At 42.0% G+C, this 18,797-nt stretch overlaps 1 protein-coding gene across 2 annotated transcripts in view; it reads left to right on the top strand.

Annotated features, from left to right (window-relative positions):
* The window catches only part of MCUR1 (mitochondrial calcium uniporter regulator 1), a 47,774-nt gene that overhangs the window by 8,504 nt on the left and 20,473 nt on the right, over window positions 1–18,797 (top strand). For both annotated transcript variants that reach the window (XM_018563658.1, XM_018563657.1), the window contains exons 5-7: window positions 651–722; window positions 7,478–7,531; window positions 18,428–18,542. In XM_018563658.1, the coding sequence (XP_018419160.1) occupies window positions 651–722; window positions 7,478–7,531; window positions 18,428–18,542 (241 nt within the window). The remainder of the gene's footprint in view (window positions 1–650; window positions 723–7,477; window positions 7,532–18,427; window positions 18,543–18,797) is intronic.

Below are 18,797 nucleotides of genomic sequence, written 5' to 3'. Positions count from 1 at the left end.
CAAGAGTTAAAGGAGAACTTTTGGTCTAGGGTCTAAAATAACAAAGATAGACTCACTCGATCCTCGGTCCCACGGCTCGCCTCTTATCCCCTCTGCTCCGGCTGTGGAATGTCCCTCAGCATCCTCACATCTAATACAAGTGAATGGACCCTGCATAGATGTGATGACATCAGTTGGATTTAGATCACCAGATCCCGGGGAAGAAGAGGCTGCGAGGACTGATATGGCAGCCAGGCGGGACCGAAGATCAGATGAGTATATCTTTGTTTTGTTTTAATTTTTAGACCCTGGACCAAAATAAGCACTTAACCCTTGTAGAGTGGGGTTAGCTCCATTGCAAGGGTTATTATTTTAAATGCTTGCTTCTTTAACTAATGTTTTTGTGTCCAGAGTGTGGCTTTAAGAAATACCACTATAGCCCTCCTTCCAGGTCTATGTGTTTCTGTGTGCTGTGGATCTGTTGGATGACAGAAAACTTTGAATACTGTAAATCAAGAGAACTTTCTCGGTGCTGTTGCAATGCATTAGCAACTCTTTGATTTACATCACCGGGGTACTGAATGTATAAAAATAAGAAATGCTGTTGCAGAACATTTTTACCTTTTAGTAAATTCGGAACCTCACAAATGTTTTTGTTTTTTTCTCGTAAGGATGAAATTGTTAAAGTCAGAGTAAACAACAAATTAGACTTTAACTCGGAGAAAAGCAAAATAAAGGAAATGGTATGTATGTACTCCATATACAATCCACACAACTTGCACTACTATGATGTCACTTTACATTTATTGAGTATAGGTTTAGTTTTGCCATAGTTACAGAACTAAGGTGTCTCGTGGTTAGCATTAGTTTTCTTTAGCTAGAACATATAATTGTGAGTTTATGCTCTATTGTTATAAAGTGTTTAATGCTTCTTCATACTCCTCACCCCCAAACCTAAATAAACAGCTCAGTTGCTGATCAGTGTAGCAAAATATATGGTAGAGGTGGTTCCTTGTTATGCTTGCCTTGCAAGCCGCTTCTTGTGAGGAGGCTCATAGGGGAATTAAAAGATTCAGACTAGGGCTGGTACTGATTTAAAATTTTTGTGTTCGATTAATCGAATTTCTTTTAATCGATTAATTTCAATTAATTATAACGCACATACAGATCCAACTACATTGGCCTATACACATACAGCACAGCAATGAAGTAATAAAATGAACTAGGATCACACTAATCCAGCACGTTATTAATCTCACGTGCCGCACTCAATATGGCCGCCGCTTGAGTGGGGCAACTCAGAATAATAACGTGCTGGATTAGTGTGATCCTAGTTCATTTTATTACTTCATTGCTGTGCTGTATGTGTATAGGCCAATGCTGAACCAGGATTTCCCCTCCTGGTCTAGTGAGGCATTGGTGATGTAGCCAGGGTCTTACCGATTCCCGCTGGGAAAGCTACATCACCAGTGCCTTCCAGGGAGATCTAGTTTCTAAACTGCAAGAACCTGTGAGATTATGGGGAAAACAAAGATGACTTTAATGTTGTGTGGTGCATGTGTGAGATCAGGCATATGATGATTGTCTCTCATCTCTTGCATTCACTAATCCCCCCCCCCCCATGATTGGATGAGATCTCACAATTAGTATTGCTAACCTTATTGCATTTAAATAATAGTTTGCAATAACGTAGTCAGGTCTATTGAAGGGACGTGTGTGTGTGTGTGTTAATTAAATGATCCAAGTCAGTGAAAATTAATGGATGGTCAGCAGCTGCTGTTCCTGATCTATTCATTTTCCATTCACAATTACTACTATTTGCTCTTATTCCTTTGTTGTAAAAGTAAGGGGAGGGAATAATAATGTAAACAGTAGTATGTGATTGGTTATAACAGCGATCACATGCTAAAGATCCACTTAGTTCGACGTGGTAGAGATTAGTGGGCAAAACAGCCATCTGAGGGCTTTTCTGCTAGGTGGAGCTGAGGAGCTCCATCTAGTTGCAGAAAAACCTGTATTACATTACACACACTCCCCAAGAAAATAAAAGATATCTAAGAACATTAATTTTTGGGTCTATTCGCACAAAACAAACATTCAGGAACATTTGTTTGGCCGAATGACTGTGCAAATTGGATATAAATAGCCCACCTAAACTATTTTAATGACAAACGAAGGAAGTATTTTTTTTCCCCCTAGCCTCCTACATTGCAGTATATCACTTGCTGATATACTGGTTCACTTTAAGGATACCAAAACATGGCAGTACATAAGGGAATCAATAGCTCCGTCGGCTAACGAAGAGAAGGGGGAGGAGTCCGGTGACGTCACGGACATCGACGTCACCGGACTCCTCCCCCCTTCTCTTTGTTAGCCGACGGAGCCACTTGGGGACGGGGGGAGGAGTCCGGTTATGTCGCTGTCCGTGACGTCACCGGATCTCCGACGGAAGCCGGCAGAGAGGTGAGTACCAATCAAAAGAATTTAAATCGATCAAACAAAATTAATGATTAATTGAGGAATTAATTGTTAATTTCCGCAGCCCTAATTCAGACTATAATGTCACTCTGGTGATCATGCTGCTACCGGTAGTAGTAATTTGCGCAGTAGCCAGATAGCCCAAGAGAGCACTCAACTGCTTCCAAAGAATCGCTGTCTTGGCTGGAGCTGCAACTAATAATTATTTTCATAATCGGTTTTAGTTGGCCGATTTTTTTTTATTTTTTATTTTTTTTTTATTTACACAGATTAACATTTTTTTATAATTTTAATATAAAATACACAAATGCAGTGTTACAAACATAAAGTTTACTTCAGAATAAAACTGCATGCACAACTTTTTGCAATTGCACTGCGGTGGAACGCACGGCATTGCGTTACCATGTGTTCCAGTGCAGGCGATCACACTGTGGATGGGAGGCACGTTTAAGGTGCCATGACACTGCAACCCACCTCCCACAGCAGAATTTGTCAGTCCGAAACCAAAATTTACTTTTTTTTTCCACCTTTTTATAATTCCTTTTTATTAACTGTATTGTAAGCACATAGCACTTGAATAGCTTCAGCCAGGAAATGACAGCTGCCAGTGGCAAGATTCTGCAGACGGCAGCTGAATGTAAATACAGCAGGTAGTATGCTAGTGCAATAGCCAGCCTGCTATTGGCCATTTCAAATTGCAATAGAAGGCTGGCTATTGCACCCGCCCACTGCTTGCTGTGCCCTCCTCCCAGCGTGGCAGAGAGGACTAGAGGATCCTACCAACTAATCGATAATGAGAATAGTTGACAAGTTTTCTCATTATCAATTATTATCGATTAGTTGGTTGCATCTCTAGTCTTGGCAGTGCTGCACTCGCCAATATGGCACCAGCAATGGTGGGGCACCTGCAGTAACAGGTAAGTGTTCTCTCTGCTCTCTTAGCAATCCTGTCTCTTGCAATTTGCCAAAAGGATCCGTATTGTGACATGGCCCTCAAGTGAGTGGTGGCCAGGGAGCTGTTTGGGAGCTAGTACAGAAGAATATGTAATGCTAACCTGCGGAAAAATATATCCAAACTAATCTCCTCCCCCCACACCCCCTCATGTCCTTGCTGTATAGAGAAAACGCAGGGACACTGGGTATAGTTGTGCCTAGCAAAGTACTAGTACTGACCATAGGGCATGGTTGCTATTGGAGATGATCTTTGACTAGGCTGAATAAAGGGCTACCTATGCAACCAGTGCCAGGTTTTATTTTATAGTTTTAAGATGATTCGTTCAGGAGTGGGCACCTCCAGCCCTCCAGTTGTGCTTTAACCCTCATGGGACTTGTAGTTCCACAACAGATGGAGGGTCGGAGTTTGCCCACCCCTGCTCTATATTTTAAGTATTTACTGAGTCAGTGCCCGAAACCATTATGCAGATTGGAAGAGTCACAGAAAACTGAGTTCTTACTTCTGGGACAGAAGTATTTTTAGTAAAAGGTTTAACCAAGCAACTAGGATTTTCAAGAAGTCGTCAAACTTTCAGCAAGCATTTCTAAGTTCTGGTCATACATGTATCAGACGGGGGCACTCAGCATGAGTGATGGCCATTGTGCAGGCAGGTGACACAGGGACAGTTACAAAGCTGAAAGAAGACTAATGGTGTCACCTGCCTGGCTACACAAGGTGACAGGCATATGTTAAATTTAAAGCTGATCTCCAGGCATTATTTTTCTTAACCTATGCAGTGGGGCTACCCCCGCACGGCAAGGGTTAAGTGCTCGTTTTTGTCTAGGTGCAAAGTTAACAAAGTTATACTCGCCTGAATCTCGGAGCCAGCTGGCTCTTAGACTGGTCCTTCCAGCCTCTCTCCGCTGCAGCTGTCTAGGGTCCCGTGAGTCATCATGTCCTATACACTGTGTATAGGACTTGAGGAGGCTGAAATACATACCATCGCTGCAGCGGAGGAGCACCGTCTTTATATTTAGAAATGTTACATTCATTTTTGTATTAGACACCCACCCTCCTTCCTCCTATAGTTCTCTTTTGGTGTACTTATCAGAACTCTTCTTGTCTTATGAACAGTGTGCTTCAACGATTTTTAATAAATGGCAGGGGACAGGCAATAAATCTCAGCATTCTGAAGAATTTCTAGAGTTGGGTTATGTGGAAGAAACAAAGATCCCCAGCAGTGTGAAGGTGCTCGGTCCAGACATCTGTCATTAGTCACATGTGAGGCTCCTGATAACCGAGCTAATTCAGGAGCGGAGTATACGCTTATAGCATCATGCACAGTAACATAATCACAGCAGTAATCTTTTTTTCTTCTGAATTCGCATGGTACACAGTGTTTAGAATTACACTGGAAACTGGGGTGCGATTTCAGTTACATGCCACCATGTGCCACACTTGTGACTGTTTTGTAATTAAACAAGCTTGAAATAGGAGGAGGAGCAATTTTAGAAATGAATCATGTGCATTGCATTACCTCTGATGTTTTTGAACTGAGAGGTGGTTAAAAGTTAGATAATTTTCTCTCATATGCGATTTTATTTATTGCATAAGAACCAGGAGATTATTTAGGCCCTGAGTACTCCTTTAGCAATGTTTTGGCAACAATATGTTATATAATTGGAAACAATTTTAGTGGGCGTGTACTTTAAACTGAGTGTGTGTTAAGTAAGGTACCCATACACTGCTCGATTTTCGTGCGAGAATCGCGGGAAATCCTGCGATCGTACGAGAATCGAGCAGTGTGAACGAAGACGTGCGACCGTTTCTACTGTACGGTCGCACGTCTTTTGTCTAAGGAGCACGCTAGAAAACCAGCCGAAAATCGTACGGTTTTCGGCTGGTTTGAACGGTGCTCGGGAGACAAATGCCGAACGGGCCGGTGTGTGCACGCGCACACTGCCTTTCAGCATTGCGGTCATCGGAAGCCCGCCCCTCAGGGCGGGCTTGCAATGATCGAGAGTACGATCTGCCTGTCCAAGATGGGCAGATCGTACGTTTTTTTAAATTACTTTACAACCATCGCAAGACTAAGTTCTTGCGATGGTTGTAAAGTGTATGGCCACCTTAGGATAGCGCGATTTCACACCCCAATGATAAATGACAGCTAATAAAATAGTGAGTTCCACCTAGGGGTATGCCAAGACCCTAGGGGTAGGGGCTTTCAAAAAATACTAAACGCTCTCTTATTGAAGTATACAAATTCCAAAATTAATTTATTAATATAACATGATTTTTGAATAATTAAAATTCCATTTTATAAAACATGATCATTTTATAATATAATTATTCCATATATAGTATTGACATGGCACGATTCATTTTTATAACATGATTTGTTAATTCATTCAATATAGCCCCGACATGTTTCGCCCTATTGGGCTTCTTCAAGGGGACAGGAACTGTATATGCTAAATGGAGAGCAATGCGTATACATTAGATTAGAGACTGCATGCCTATACCGGGCAGATATATATCAAGGTTGTCAAATTTTATATATTTCTCACGCTTGCATGAGACGATCCAGTCGGGTGCATATCAATGTAGAGCAATAGATCACAGATGATTGATTATATTCACCCTCATTTCAGAGAAAATGGAAAGGCAATCAAACACAGGAGTCGTGTCAGGAGAGCAATATGCAGCACCCAATCAACAAGGACACAAAGACCAGTCTCTAATCTAATGTATATGCATTGCTCTCCATTTAGGATATACAGTTCCTGTCCCCCACAACCTCACCGCAACGGTAGTTCTTTGGGGACCTGGGACCAGGGCAATTAGTGTCAGGATGGAGAGCAGGAGCAGACAGGAATGTCTGTTCCCTGATCTGTGATCAGAGAGTCAGGAAGTGTGATGCTGTGCTCGGTCCCCTGTATTGGAGGCCAGGGGAGAAATCTAGGGTCTAATAGGCTCCAGATGTCTCCATAAAGAGAACCTGTCACCTCCAAATGCTGTTACATAGGGGCTTGTGAGCCCCTGTGTGATACCAATAAAGTTAAGTGAAAATAAATAAAAATTAAAACCAACCCAGCTGCCCTGCCATCTGCATGCGAATGAAAACGCGCTTGAAGGCCATGCAAGTGTACATAAACTATGATTGCACCACACATTAGGTATCACCACAAACATCAGTGTGAGAGCAAAATTCTAGGTCCATAATCTGCCTTAATTTTTTGCAATTACACAGGAGCATGCAATTTTAACGCTTGGCATGTTATGGTATCAATTTACTCGATTTGCTCTTATTCCTTTGTTGTAAGAGTAAGGGGAGGGAATAATAATGTAAACAGTAGTATGTGATTGGTTATAACAGCAATCACATGCTAAAGATCCACTTAGCTCGACGTGGTAGAGATTAGTGGGCAAAACAGCCATCTGAGGGCTTTTTCTGCTAGGTGGAGCTGAGGAGCTCCATCTAGTTGCAGAAAAACCTGTATTACATTACACACACTCCCCAAGAACCAAAAAATGGGCACTTTTAATCTGTTTCATTTTAGTGTATTTTATCCTAAAATATGGGTTTGATAAACATTTGCACAAATATTATGTAACAAAAATTGCAACTAGCATTTTTTTATTGTACAGGGCCCCTGCTTTCAGAAAATATAATAATAATATATAATAAGGATAATATAATAATTGTTTGGGGGTATTAAGCTCTTGTCTAGCCAAAAATTCAGATTTTATCGTGTGTACAAAAATTAAGAAAATGCTCAGGACAGCAAGTGGTTAAAAACCTTTTAATATCACATTGAAGCTGCTTGAATATACATAGTAAGCCTAATTTTTTTTTTTTTTTAACAGCACATTGTTCATTTGTGAATTTGTAAACTAACTTGCTATCCCAACAGACAACCCTTTGTAGGCAAGTCTTTGTAAGCTGTTAAATATAGTGAGCAGTCATATGGGTCAGATTAGTGACTTCTAGACTGTGACAGCCACATACGATGTGGGCATCTTGTCACTGAGAACATGATCTGCTCAACAAGTTCTAAGTGTCATTTTATTTTTTTGCGTTCACAGTATGCTGATAATGGGAGGAAACTTCTAGAACTTCGAACAGAGATCGTAGAAATGGTATGTAGCTCATGTTTCTAAGTTAAGTAATTTTAGAGGCCGTTATTTCTTTCCATATTACAAGTTTTCTGTAAAAATTGTTGTAACACAATGAGGCTGATATACTAAATGATTTAAGAATGTTTACACAATAAATTGTGTGAAGATTTTCTTTATCCAATCATGTGCAGACGAAATATGTAAACAGGGATTTTCATTTGACATGATTGTGTAATTGAAGGGAATCCTCACACAATTTTTGTGTCAAGGTTTTCAAATCCTTTTGTAAATCAGCCTAATTGTTTCTTTTACTTAAAATTGTAAACATTTATTTCATTCATCATGTTTATTCATAATATTCCCAAGCCCTTATGGACTTATTTATTATTGGTATTTATATGGCGCCGACAATTTACGCAGTGCTTTACATAGTTGCACATTCACATCAGTCCCTGCCCTCAAGGAGTTTACAATCTAAGGTCCATATCTCTCATGCATACATACGAGGGCCAATTTAGACAGGAGCCAATTAACCTTCCAGCATGTCTTTGGAGTGTGAGAGGAAACCGGAGTACCCAAAGGAAACCCACGCAAGCACAGGGAGAACATGCAAACTCCTTGTAGATGGTGACCCAGGGACCCCCAGTGCTACAAGGCAGAAGCGCTAACCACTACGGTGGTTACTGCTACTGTTTTGAGCTTTACTTAGAAGGCCAAATCAAGCATTATTTTCAGACTTGCTTAGATAGAACGGATCCACAGTCAGTGGTATGAAGACACAGACTACTGTCAGTCCCCAAGATTTGAACTTGCACAGTGGCTGTGGAGGTGGAGGATGGCCTGAGTTTACGAGGTATGCCCAAGATAAAGCCAAGGCAGCTGAGGGAATAACTGAGCTGAAGTGAGCCGAACTGCATTCGGCTATTCACCTCAGCCAAGTACGGATGATTTCAGTCGTACATTGGCCATCTTCGGCTCCCTTTTGGTTCAGCCGAACATGCTCATCATCATCGGCTGCCAAGAGGCTCGGATATTCTACATCTTTTTTTATTCTGTTTGCTGCCTCAGAAAGTAAACAAAAGAAAAAAAGCGTGCGGTCCCCCTTCCGATTCATACCAGACCCTTTAGGTATTGTAGGAATACCGAAGTAATCCAGGGTCAATCACATCATCCAGCGGTGTCCACGCCGCCAAACGCTTTGCTGAAATAGAAGAAAAAAATCCTGACACCCACCGACCCGTTTTTTTACATTTTGGTTTTTAAAGGACTTGTCAAAAACTGTTGTGCTTTTTTTTTTGTGGGGAAGAGGCCCTTGTCCTCACCGGCATGGGGACATGGTTCTTTTCCAGGGGGTATGCTGCAGGGAGCAGGGGGCTGCTCGCTCACCCCTCCCCCCTTTCTTGCCTGCCCGGCCTGTGGTCGGATTAAGGTTCCGGTTGGAAATTTTAGGGGGGGAACCCACTTTTTTTTATTCTCCCCTTTTTTTATGGGAGGGGGTGTGCCCCCTTAAAAATCCTACCAGACCTAAGGGGCCTGGTATGACTTTTGGGGGGAACTCCACGAATTTTTACTTATATTTTTTTAACTCAGGAAGTCCCTTCTAACATTTCCATCAGACCTAAAGGGTCTGGTATGAATGGGAAGGGGGACCGCACGCTTTTTTTTTTTACTATTTGTGTACATTTTGCGGGACAGACCGCTCTCCCCGCTTCGGCCGTGTCTTCGGCTCTACCGAGCCGAATGCATAGTGCTTCGTCTGACGTCGGCTGCTGTACGGACTATTGTGAAGCTTCGGCTTAATCCTTTGGCTCAATAGTGAATAACCCCCAGTTTTTTTTGTACATACTTCCCATGCTCAAGGTCCAAAGTAGGTTAAGCACCTCCTGAAATAGTGACCCGAGGAGTACATTGGGGAATACTGAGAGTCACATGCTACTCTATACTTTGCAGGCCTTTTTGACATGCAGTTGTTTTTACCATTTTTTCATGCTCTGTTTTCTCTCATTTCTTATTTATGCTCATTTTCACATCACCATGTTTATCATTTGTGTGTAGTCCTAATAATAGCAGCAGAGACAATGTTCAAGGACATCATTTGTTACTGTAAATGTCTTGAAATTATACTTCCCTACATATATAATCCAAGTAAGGAATGCAAAACTGGTCCAGCCCGGTGAATCATTCTCTGTGCTATTGGTGATCTAGTTAAAAGAGGCTCTTCCAGTTTAATCGGAAGTTATAGCCTGTGTGTGTGCCATGCAGAGATTACTGCTTCAGGCAGCTCTAGAATACATTATTACGTACGGAGCTGGTCAGAAATCATTTTACATGGCTTTGAAATACATTTTTGTAAATAAATCTGCACATTTTTTTTTTTTTTTTTTTTTTCCCCTCCATAATGCTATGCAAATGTATTAAAATCCTTTAGGTATGAAATTGTTTGACGTTTAAAGGGTCAGTTTTGTCAAAAGTGGTATTTCAGTTATATAGTAGGTGCTCGGTGGTGAATTGAGTCACCCACTGGCATCTAATGTCTCTTAGGCACTTCAACAATGGGATCTCTCTGCGATAGTTCCAGGCTTTGTTCATAACCTTCTTTAAGTCTTAAAGGGGTTCTAAACCCTCCGGTTTTTTTTTTTTTGCCTATATCTACTGCTAGCAAGCAGTAGATCTATGCAAAAAGTTTTTTTTTTTTTAAACCCCGCTTTCACAGCTGTTTAAACTCGCTAGCGCTCGAGAATCCGAAACTGCTCGGGCAGCCGCAAAGCATCTTGGGGCGGGCGCATGCGCAGTTTGGATTTTCGGCCAGGAGACGAGCAGAGACGCAAGTTAAGTCTTTGGACGCTTACACCCGCATGCAAACACCGCGGGATCGGAAGTGCCTGCAAGGACAGAGGAGTCAGCGCTGGATCGGAGAGCCGCCGCACCGCTGGAGGGACAGATGAAAACATCAGGAAAGAAGAGGAAGATCGGATTAAGAGACATCATTTAAGGTAAGTGCTAACATTAACATTGGGAGGGAACATTTTTTTTTACTTTAATGTCACTTTAACTGTGCTGCTACTGCAAAGGTGCTCTCACTCACCCTGCTTCATTCTCAAATATGTGCTAGCAGGGGCTTGTCTGTGGGAACAGGAGAAATGAGGGAGATCGTTTAATCACGTAACTGTTGACTTTGAAGGGAGAGAATTGGCATGACGGAAACTGAGCAGGTGTGTTGTGGAAAGGAATAAATGTGTTACAAATAAAATATTTGTTGATTTTAACATTATTTAGGACTATGTGCAATTTGCTTTTAAAGTCATGCTGAAGCCCTTGTGCCTTCTGGCCTCTCCTTTCATAGGTTTCAAACTCACAAGTTGCTTTGAAGATGACTTGCAGTATATGCAGGCAGCTGTAGGTGTTTTCATTTAATACATTCTGGCAATTTGTTAGGTTTGACTTTACTTTAACCTTTATAAAAGACCTGCGTAAAACTGGTAGCAAGAGGTTTAGGAAAGTATTTTTCTCCATTGACAGACGCAGGAATTTGGAAAACAGTCAGGTTATACTGCCACTTGCAGGAGGTTGGGACACTGGCAAACAAAAATGTTGTAAGCAGCCCTTGCATAACCCCTCTTCTTTCCAGCATGCCTTAGTATTTTGCTAGTCTCTTAGAAGGATGGAAGCCTTCAGCTCTGCTGAAACAAGTCTTAACAATTTTTTGCTAGCCTTCTTTGGTACGAGTACTGTGTTTATTAGCCGTAGACTGCTTTCAGGGTGTAACTCTGAGTAAGACCAATCAGGCTGAAGCACCAGGACCTACTTCATCATTTGCACCATTGGTTGCCTTTTCAGATTTTACCACATTGACACTTTTTACCTAGGTATGAATTAAGGCTGAGGGATTAAGCACTGAATAATCTAAGTGGAATGCTGCACGAGCACGCTCTGTGCTTTCTCTCTTGCCATTTAGCCTAGATGAATTACCATAATGCTGTTCCTGCTTCTGAGGAACAATGTGGATCTCTGATCTCGTTCCATAGCCCACCAACCCTTGACTTGGTCCCCTCTGGCCTTCTGAACACTCATTAGCACCAGATGCCTGGGTTTGTGAGTAGTTAAGGCCTTGCCACACATTGGGTCTAGTTGCTTACCACTACCCCCAGAAGGAATTGGCGCCTGTAATTCAGACCTGGGACCCTTATTGTTATAGGAGTGTCCTGCAGCTCCATCAGATAGGTCCGAGGCTTTCTCCTTTTCACTCTGGATTTTCTGTTTGTGCCCAGTTACTGGAGCAATCTGCCATCAGAGGCTCTAACAACACTCTGGCACCACTCTGGCAAATCGCTGATTTTCCTAACTCAAACATTAAACTGGGCCTGTAGCCCGTTACCATTTCTCATTCCAATTCAGAATCCCAACAGTCTATGTTGGGCTTCTTGTTCAGCTGCCCCTCCTCCTTTTCTTCTCCTCAGTAGTGTGTTTTCCCAGGTCTCCCTGAATTCCCAGCGCAGTGGGAACCCCTGTTACCCTGTAGGTGGGAACTTGGTCTCTGGAGTTGTATCGCTTCTGGAACTTCACTTTGGAATTTTACATTCTCAGATGTAACTGTGCCCTTTTGTGGTAGTTGGCACCTGTCAGCATTTCTCCTCTGTTTCAAGGCTCCTTTACTTACTGGGTTGGCGGGGACCAGTTCCTACTGCTCCCCTTCTTGACAAGGTCCTGGAGGCACTTTGAACCCTTGTAGTTAGAATTCTGCAGAAGGACCCAACACCTGTAGGCATCGACCAGATGGGGCTTCACAAGTATCTCGTGTAGTTCTCCAATGAGCAAGGCTATTCAGCTTAAGTTCCCGCTAAGGAAGTACATGCTGTGTGGTTGCGTGCACCCTTACTCTCATGGCAGGGAGACGCTGTCGCTGAAGGACCCTGTGTTCCCCTAGATTGTCTGCAAGCAGTGCACACTAATACCCTGTTGTAGGTGCTCCCTGTTGAGAATACAGTATGTCTGGAGAGATCCTTCCCTCAGTTCTGATCCTTCTTAAGTGAGTATTCTTAGCTTTTCGGCCAAGGTTTCCGCCTCATGCTCCACGTGTTAGGTCAGATGACTTTTTAGAACCATGTTCTGATTCAGGATAGGCAGGCCCCAGGGACACCCTCCGGTGTTTTAATTGAAGGTCTGCTCATCCTCCTACTTTTTCTGGTGTTATGTGCACCAGTCTGGGATTATGTTATATGTTCACTTTGTCTATCCTTGTGAGAGCATCTTCCAAGCACCCTAATTCCCTTGCTAGTCAGGCTTGGGTTGTTACCAATCTCTGGGACATTTTTGGCTAGCCTTGGAATATTACATTGTGAACTTCTTACTTGTCCCTGTATATCTCCTGCAAGATGGGTTATCTGCCTTGGTAACTCATTCTTGTCCTGATATCTTCCATCCCTGATTCCAAGGCATGGGAGTTTACGGCTTGGACCTTTCATTTGTAGACTAACTGGTATTCTCTTGTGGACCTGTTTTGTTCATGGTTCCCTCTGGGACCTGTTTTTTGGGGTCTTTTTACCCAGTCAACTTTTCGTTGACTGTGTTCTGTTGTTGGCCTTTTCTTCCTTATTAGGCTGTTGCCTTATTCCATCTGTTTTGATGGGGTCCTTGGTCACAGCTTCCTGCTAGTGAGGGCTCCGTGTTCCTTCTAGTGGAGTCATTCCCTGGTAGACAAACCACTGTTTTACAGGACACATGTACTGAAAAAAAGAGCAAAGGCTGCTACTGCTAACTTTTTTTTCTGCAGATATTAGTTGCCTGGCTGTCTCTCTCTCTCTCTATTTGTATCACTGACCCAGAACTAGGATGCAGATAATTACTTGTTTCGATTCAGCGACTTAGAACAAAGATGTCCACAGAGCTAGTATTTCAGAAGAGGTCAGTGATGGTAGCCTCCATATTTTCCCTCTTTTCTTCCTAAGGGCATGTGTAGCATTTATTCTCCTATTCTTGCTTTTATTTATTAAAGCTAAACTCTCAGCACAAAAACTTTAATTTAAATATGTTCTGCAGGAGCCACAAAAGATATAAATCCAGTGTGTGTGTGTGCACCAAATGCTTTTGCAAACTACCCCCGCACTGCAAGGTTAAGGTGCTCGTTTTTGTCTAGGGTGTAAAATAAAACCATTATACTCGCCTGAACTATGCAGCCGTCCAGCTGTTAGACCGCTCCCTCCAGCCTGTATCCTCCTCTCCTGCAGCAATGGTATCACAGTGCATTGGACGTGATGACTCAAGGATCCTTAGACCGCCGGAGAAAAGAGACTGGGAGGACAGGCCTAAGAGCCAGCTGACTCTCCAGATGAAAAATAGGACTTAACCCTTGCAGTGCGGGGGTAGCCCAACTGCAAGGGTTAAATATAAGAGTTCTTCTTTAAATTACTATAGTTAAAAGTTTGGTAGTACAGTTGCCAAATTGTTACCCATTGTTTTTTCACCTCTGATGTGATATTGTAACAGCTGCTTCGCATTATCTTGCCTTCTGCCAGCCCTTTTCTATATTGTTTGTTAAACATTCTTCAAGAGATTTACACAAAAGAACTTACAGCCGTGCAACTGTTTTACGGTACAGGCAGTCCCCAAGTTACATACATCCGACTTACATATGACTCCTACTTACAAATGGAGGCTATTACTGTACAGCAGGGTTAGTTGTAATGCTACCACGCTCGTGCTGACGAGGAGTGCCCACCTTTTTGGGTCTGGTTTGTACTACTGTACATACATTACACAGACATCCCAACCTGCAAAACCTTATTTAAGGGAGGTGCCCGTCTCATTTCAGGGAGGTGCCCTTTCTGTTTTTTGGTCAGAATATAAAAGAAACAATAATGATAATAATAATAAAATATATATATATCTATATATAGCTATATAGATATACACAATTGTTTACAATATTTCTATTGTGATGGAGTGTGTTTAGAAAGGACTCAGATGTATATAATATGAAAAAAAATATTTATTTGATTTGACCTTCCTCCAGGAGGCAAGCCTAACTCTGAAACTTTACCCACTGATATCTTACCGGAAAGGTTTACTCGGAGACTAAACCTTTCAGGGAGAAAATGCCTCTCTTGCGGACGTCAGGGAGCTGCTATCTAATAGAGGGAGACTCCCTGAACATCAGGGAGACTTGAGATCCCTGCATTACAGGAAGTTGGCTCTTGTTAGACGTGCAGGCGAGGGGTGCCCACCTCTTCTTCCAGGTCACTGTGAGGTTTTTACTGCTGTCTGTATCCTCATTAGAAAGATTTAATCTCACTTCCTGCCCTTGAGACAACAGGAAATGAGAGGAAATCTACCCCTAGGAAGGGGAATTCCCTCCTGAAGGAGTTATCATGGGGAAAAGATGTCTCCACTGAAGCTTTATCACCAATCCTTGTTTCCACGGCAACCCAACATTTTCAAAATCCAATTGTCACAGGGACAGAAAGTGAGGTGAAATCTTATGAACAGGGGCACACACATCAAAACAAACATTACAGGGGGTTAACCTTTCCCTATGCTATCCAAAATGAAAACAAAAGTTTGGGGGCTGGCTTTACACTTACAAAATGTACCTGTTCCAACTTACATACAAATTCAACTTAAGAACAAACCTACAGACCCTATCTTGTTCGTATCCCGGGGACTGCCTGTATATAGGAAAACGTTTGCAACAAATGACCTATAATAATGAGAACATGGATTGGACTGGCTGTAACATTTCTCCTGTTTCTCTGTTACCGTCTTCCGTGGGTTCAAACATAACATACATACTGTAGGTTGGTATGGCATTTCACAAGCTGTGGGAGGTCACATGACATGCACTCAGGACAGATGTGCATGTTGAGTGAAAAAAGGATCTGATGGTTCCACCACATATAACTGTATGCTCTTTAATATACGTGGTCAGGTTGTCGCACAGTGGCACCAAGATTGTACATTCGTGTGAAATGCTCACATCTTGGCTGCATTAAAGTATGCGGTTTAAATATGGTTGACCAAATGTTGTGGCACCAAAAGGTACATCATTTATTGTTGCTTAATAATTAGGGATGTCCTGATACCATTTTTTCAAGACCAAGTACAAGTACTTTTCCTCACGTACTTGCCGATACCAATTACTGATACTTTTTCTAAAAGGGACATGTGACATTTTTTCTAAAACAATGCAGACTAATGATTTTAGGGCAGTTTCTTTATAATTATGAAGAACTCTAGCTCAATCCATGATTATTCAGCAATGGAGAATGGCAACCAGCAATTGAGGACTACAGAGCCAATCAATTCATGATTATACAGCAATATAGAATGGCAACCGGCTATAGAGGACTACAAATCTCAGAAATCCATGATTATTCAGCAATGGAAAACAGCAACCAGCAATTATGGATTGCTAAGGTTTGTAGTCCTCTATAACTGGTTGCCATTCTCCATTGCTGTATAATCAAAGATTATACAGCAATGGAGAATGGCAACCAGCTATAGAGGACTACTTATCCCCTCAATCCATGATTATACAGCAATTAAACAGGGCTGCGTGCAGGTGTCACCAAAGTTGCATGCAGATCTCACCAGGGCTGCGTTGGGTTTCATCAGGGCTGTGTGCAGATCCCACCAGGGCTGCGCTTGGAACCCATCAGGGCTGTGTTTGGGACTCACCAGGACTGTGTGCCGATCTCACTTGGGCTGCGTTTGGGGCTCTGCAGGTGGGTGCTGGGCTGAACGGGTGGGATTCGGGCTCCAGGGCTGTACAGGCAGTTGTGGGACTGTGCTGTGCCGGCACCGGGAAGTAGGTGTAAGCAATGTATGGCCGGACTAGCACTGTCAATGACAGCTGCCTGAGGTCCCCAGCAACCACGGGACCTTAGGTAGCCTAACTTGTTTAAAACTTTAAAGGGATAGTATCAGCCTTTAGAATAGGGGCATTTTTACAAGTACAAGTGCTCGTGGAAATGCCCTGTATCGGCACCGATGCTAGTATGTGTTTCGGGACATCCCGTTTAATAATACTTATTACTTTCACTCTTGAGATTTCTTTTTTATCTAGAATACTGGTTTGGTAAGGCAGAGGCACTGCAGTGACAGTCCATGTTGTATGTACATAGGCAAAATAAATAAGTATTCTGTTAACTCTTCCTGTACTCTACTACTGTGCATTAGCCATACAAGCAGAGCAAAATAAATTGATCTACGATTGTTAAAAAATAATATAAAAGCCGTGGCTTAAGTAAGATATATAGATATAGATATATATCTATCTATATCTATATATATTAGATGGAGGTTGGTAATTTGTTTAAAATATGCTATGCTGACAGGCAGAAGAGACTGTGCGTACCTGCCCGTCATCAATTTTTTTCCCTGTGAACTGAGTCACGCATGTGAAGCTCAGTGCACAGGATCGGCAAGGACCTGTGCCGAAATGTAACTCCTGTGCCCATGTGGAGGAGTTGCATCATCCCGGCCCAGCCAATGAAGAGGCCAAAATCGCTGAACCTGGAAGAAGACTGAGTGAAAATGGAAGTGCTGGTGACACAGGGGAGTCCAGACAGCACAGCGCTGGAGGGGATGACTTACAAGATAAGTCAGCTATAATGTACTAATATGCTGTGCATACTAGCACATTATGGCTCCAACTCCAGAGGGCTTTTTTTACAGCACTATTCTTCTGCTTTAAGCAAACACTGTATAGGCCAGATCATATTTTCCCAATTCAAGCTCCTTTTTAAAAATAATATATACATTGCATGCGTCTGCTTTTGTATTTGCTGTGAGATTCTGGCTTTTTTTTTTAAAGAATTACAGGTACCACAAAAAAACACCCAAATTATTATCAACTCCTGCTGAAATCATAGACATTCCTATGACAGCCCTTAAAGTGTATCTAAACCCAAAACAAAAATGTAACATATTGCACCTTTTTATAAGTTCTTAGATGTGGCGGCTGCATTTTTTTCCTTTCTTCTTTATATTTAACTCTGGAGATTCTGCTAGTATGTCCACTTCCTGTCCTAGAGTGACAATTCTTCCTGCACTGTGTTTATGGAGGAGCACTGTTGTCACCCTAGATGGCTCTCCTAATTTTGATAACAAACACCACTTTTCTCCTCATCTCCATTACATAGGGAAGAGGGGCTGTGTTTACAGTAGCTAGCTAGGATGGAGGGTAACATGGTATGAGATTTCAGTTTAGTGTACAGGAAGTTACAAGATTACTGGAATTCTGGCAAGATGAACAGGTATTTTTCTGCACTTCCATAAAATGTACTCGCCCTCCTAAAGTTAAACAAAAGCACCCATGACATCTAAGGAACTGGTATGCTGCAATATATTACGTTTTACTTGTTGGGTTTTTGGATATCCTTTAATGTCTGATTTCCTTATAGGGATTCTGCTATGTTTTTATACTTGCCTGAGAAAAGACATATCCTCTTTGGAAACTAAGTGCAGCATTTGTGCCACATATTAGTTTTAAGGCAAATGCATTAAACTGAAAAGGATTAGTTTGCAGTGAATGAAGGCTGAACTTACTAAAGGATATTTAGATTTATTTGAGCCAAGTATAAAGAGCTCTAAAGGTGGCCATACACCTTACAACCATCGTACGACCTGCCCGCCTTGGGAGGGCTTACAGATTATTGCAATGCTGAGCGGGCAGTGTGCGCTTGCGCACCTCGGCCCGTGTGCCTTTCGTCTTGCGATCGCGCTACCAACCCACCTAAAATCGTAATACGAAAGTCGTGCAACCGTAAATGCGGTCGCACTCTGCCCATACACCTTATGATTATCGTACGATTGCGGGATCACCCGCAATTATCCTACGATAATCGTCAGGTGTATGGGCAGCTTAACACAAACTGTTTAACGCACCTTTTAGTAATTTAATGATGTCTTAATTATTTGCAGCATGCCGCACAAGACAAAGGACTGACGCAAACCAAAAGGAAGATTGACACAGAAGTAGCAGGTGTGAAAACTATGCTGGAATCACATAAACTAGATGCAATTAAATATCTTGCAGGTAAATGGTTTTCACTTGTCTTGACAGGTATTGTTTCTTCACTGTATGCTGCTTTATTGGTCGCAAATGGGGTTTTTTGGCAATTAAACATCCGGGTATGTTAATTTTATTTGGAGCATATTAATAGAAATTAAGTGTAGCGTATAGCTTCCTGTCCTCATTTTATGCAGCATAAATAAATATATATAGATATATATCTCTATAGAGATATATATATATCTCTATATATATATATATATGTATATATATGTGTGT

This window comes from Nanorana parkeri, unplaced genomic scaffold, assembly GCF_000935625.1.
Source record: "Nanorana parkeri isolate BGI_ZX_2015 unplaced genomic scaffold, ASM93562v1 scaffold684, whole genome shotgun sequence".
In the NCBI taxonomy this organism is placed as follows: domain Eukaryota; kingdom Metazoa; phylum Chordata; class Amphibia; order Anura; family Dicroglossidae; genus Nanorana; species Nanorana parkeri.
The sequence above is the reverse complement of the archived record's forward strand: the minus strand, read 5'-3'. Positions and strand labels throughout refer to the sequence as shown.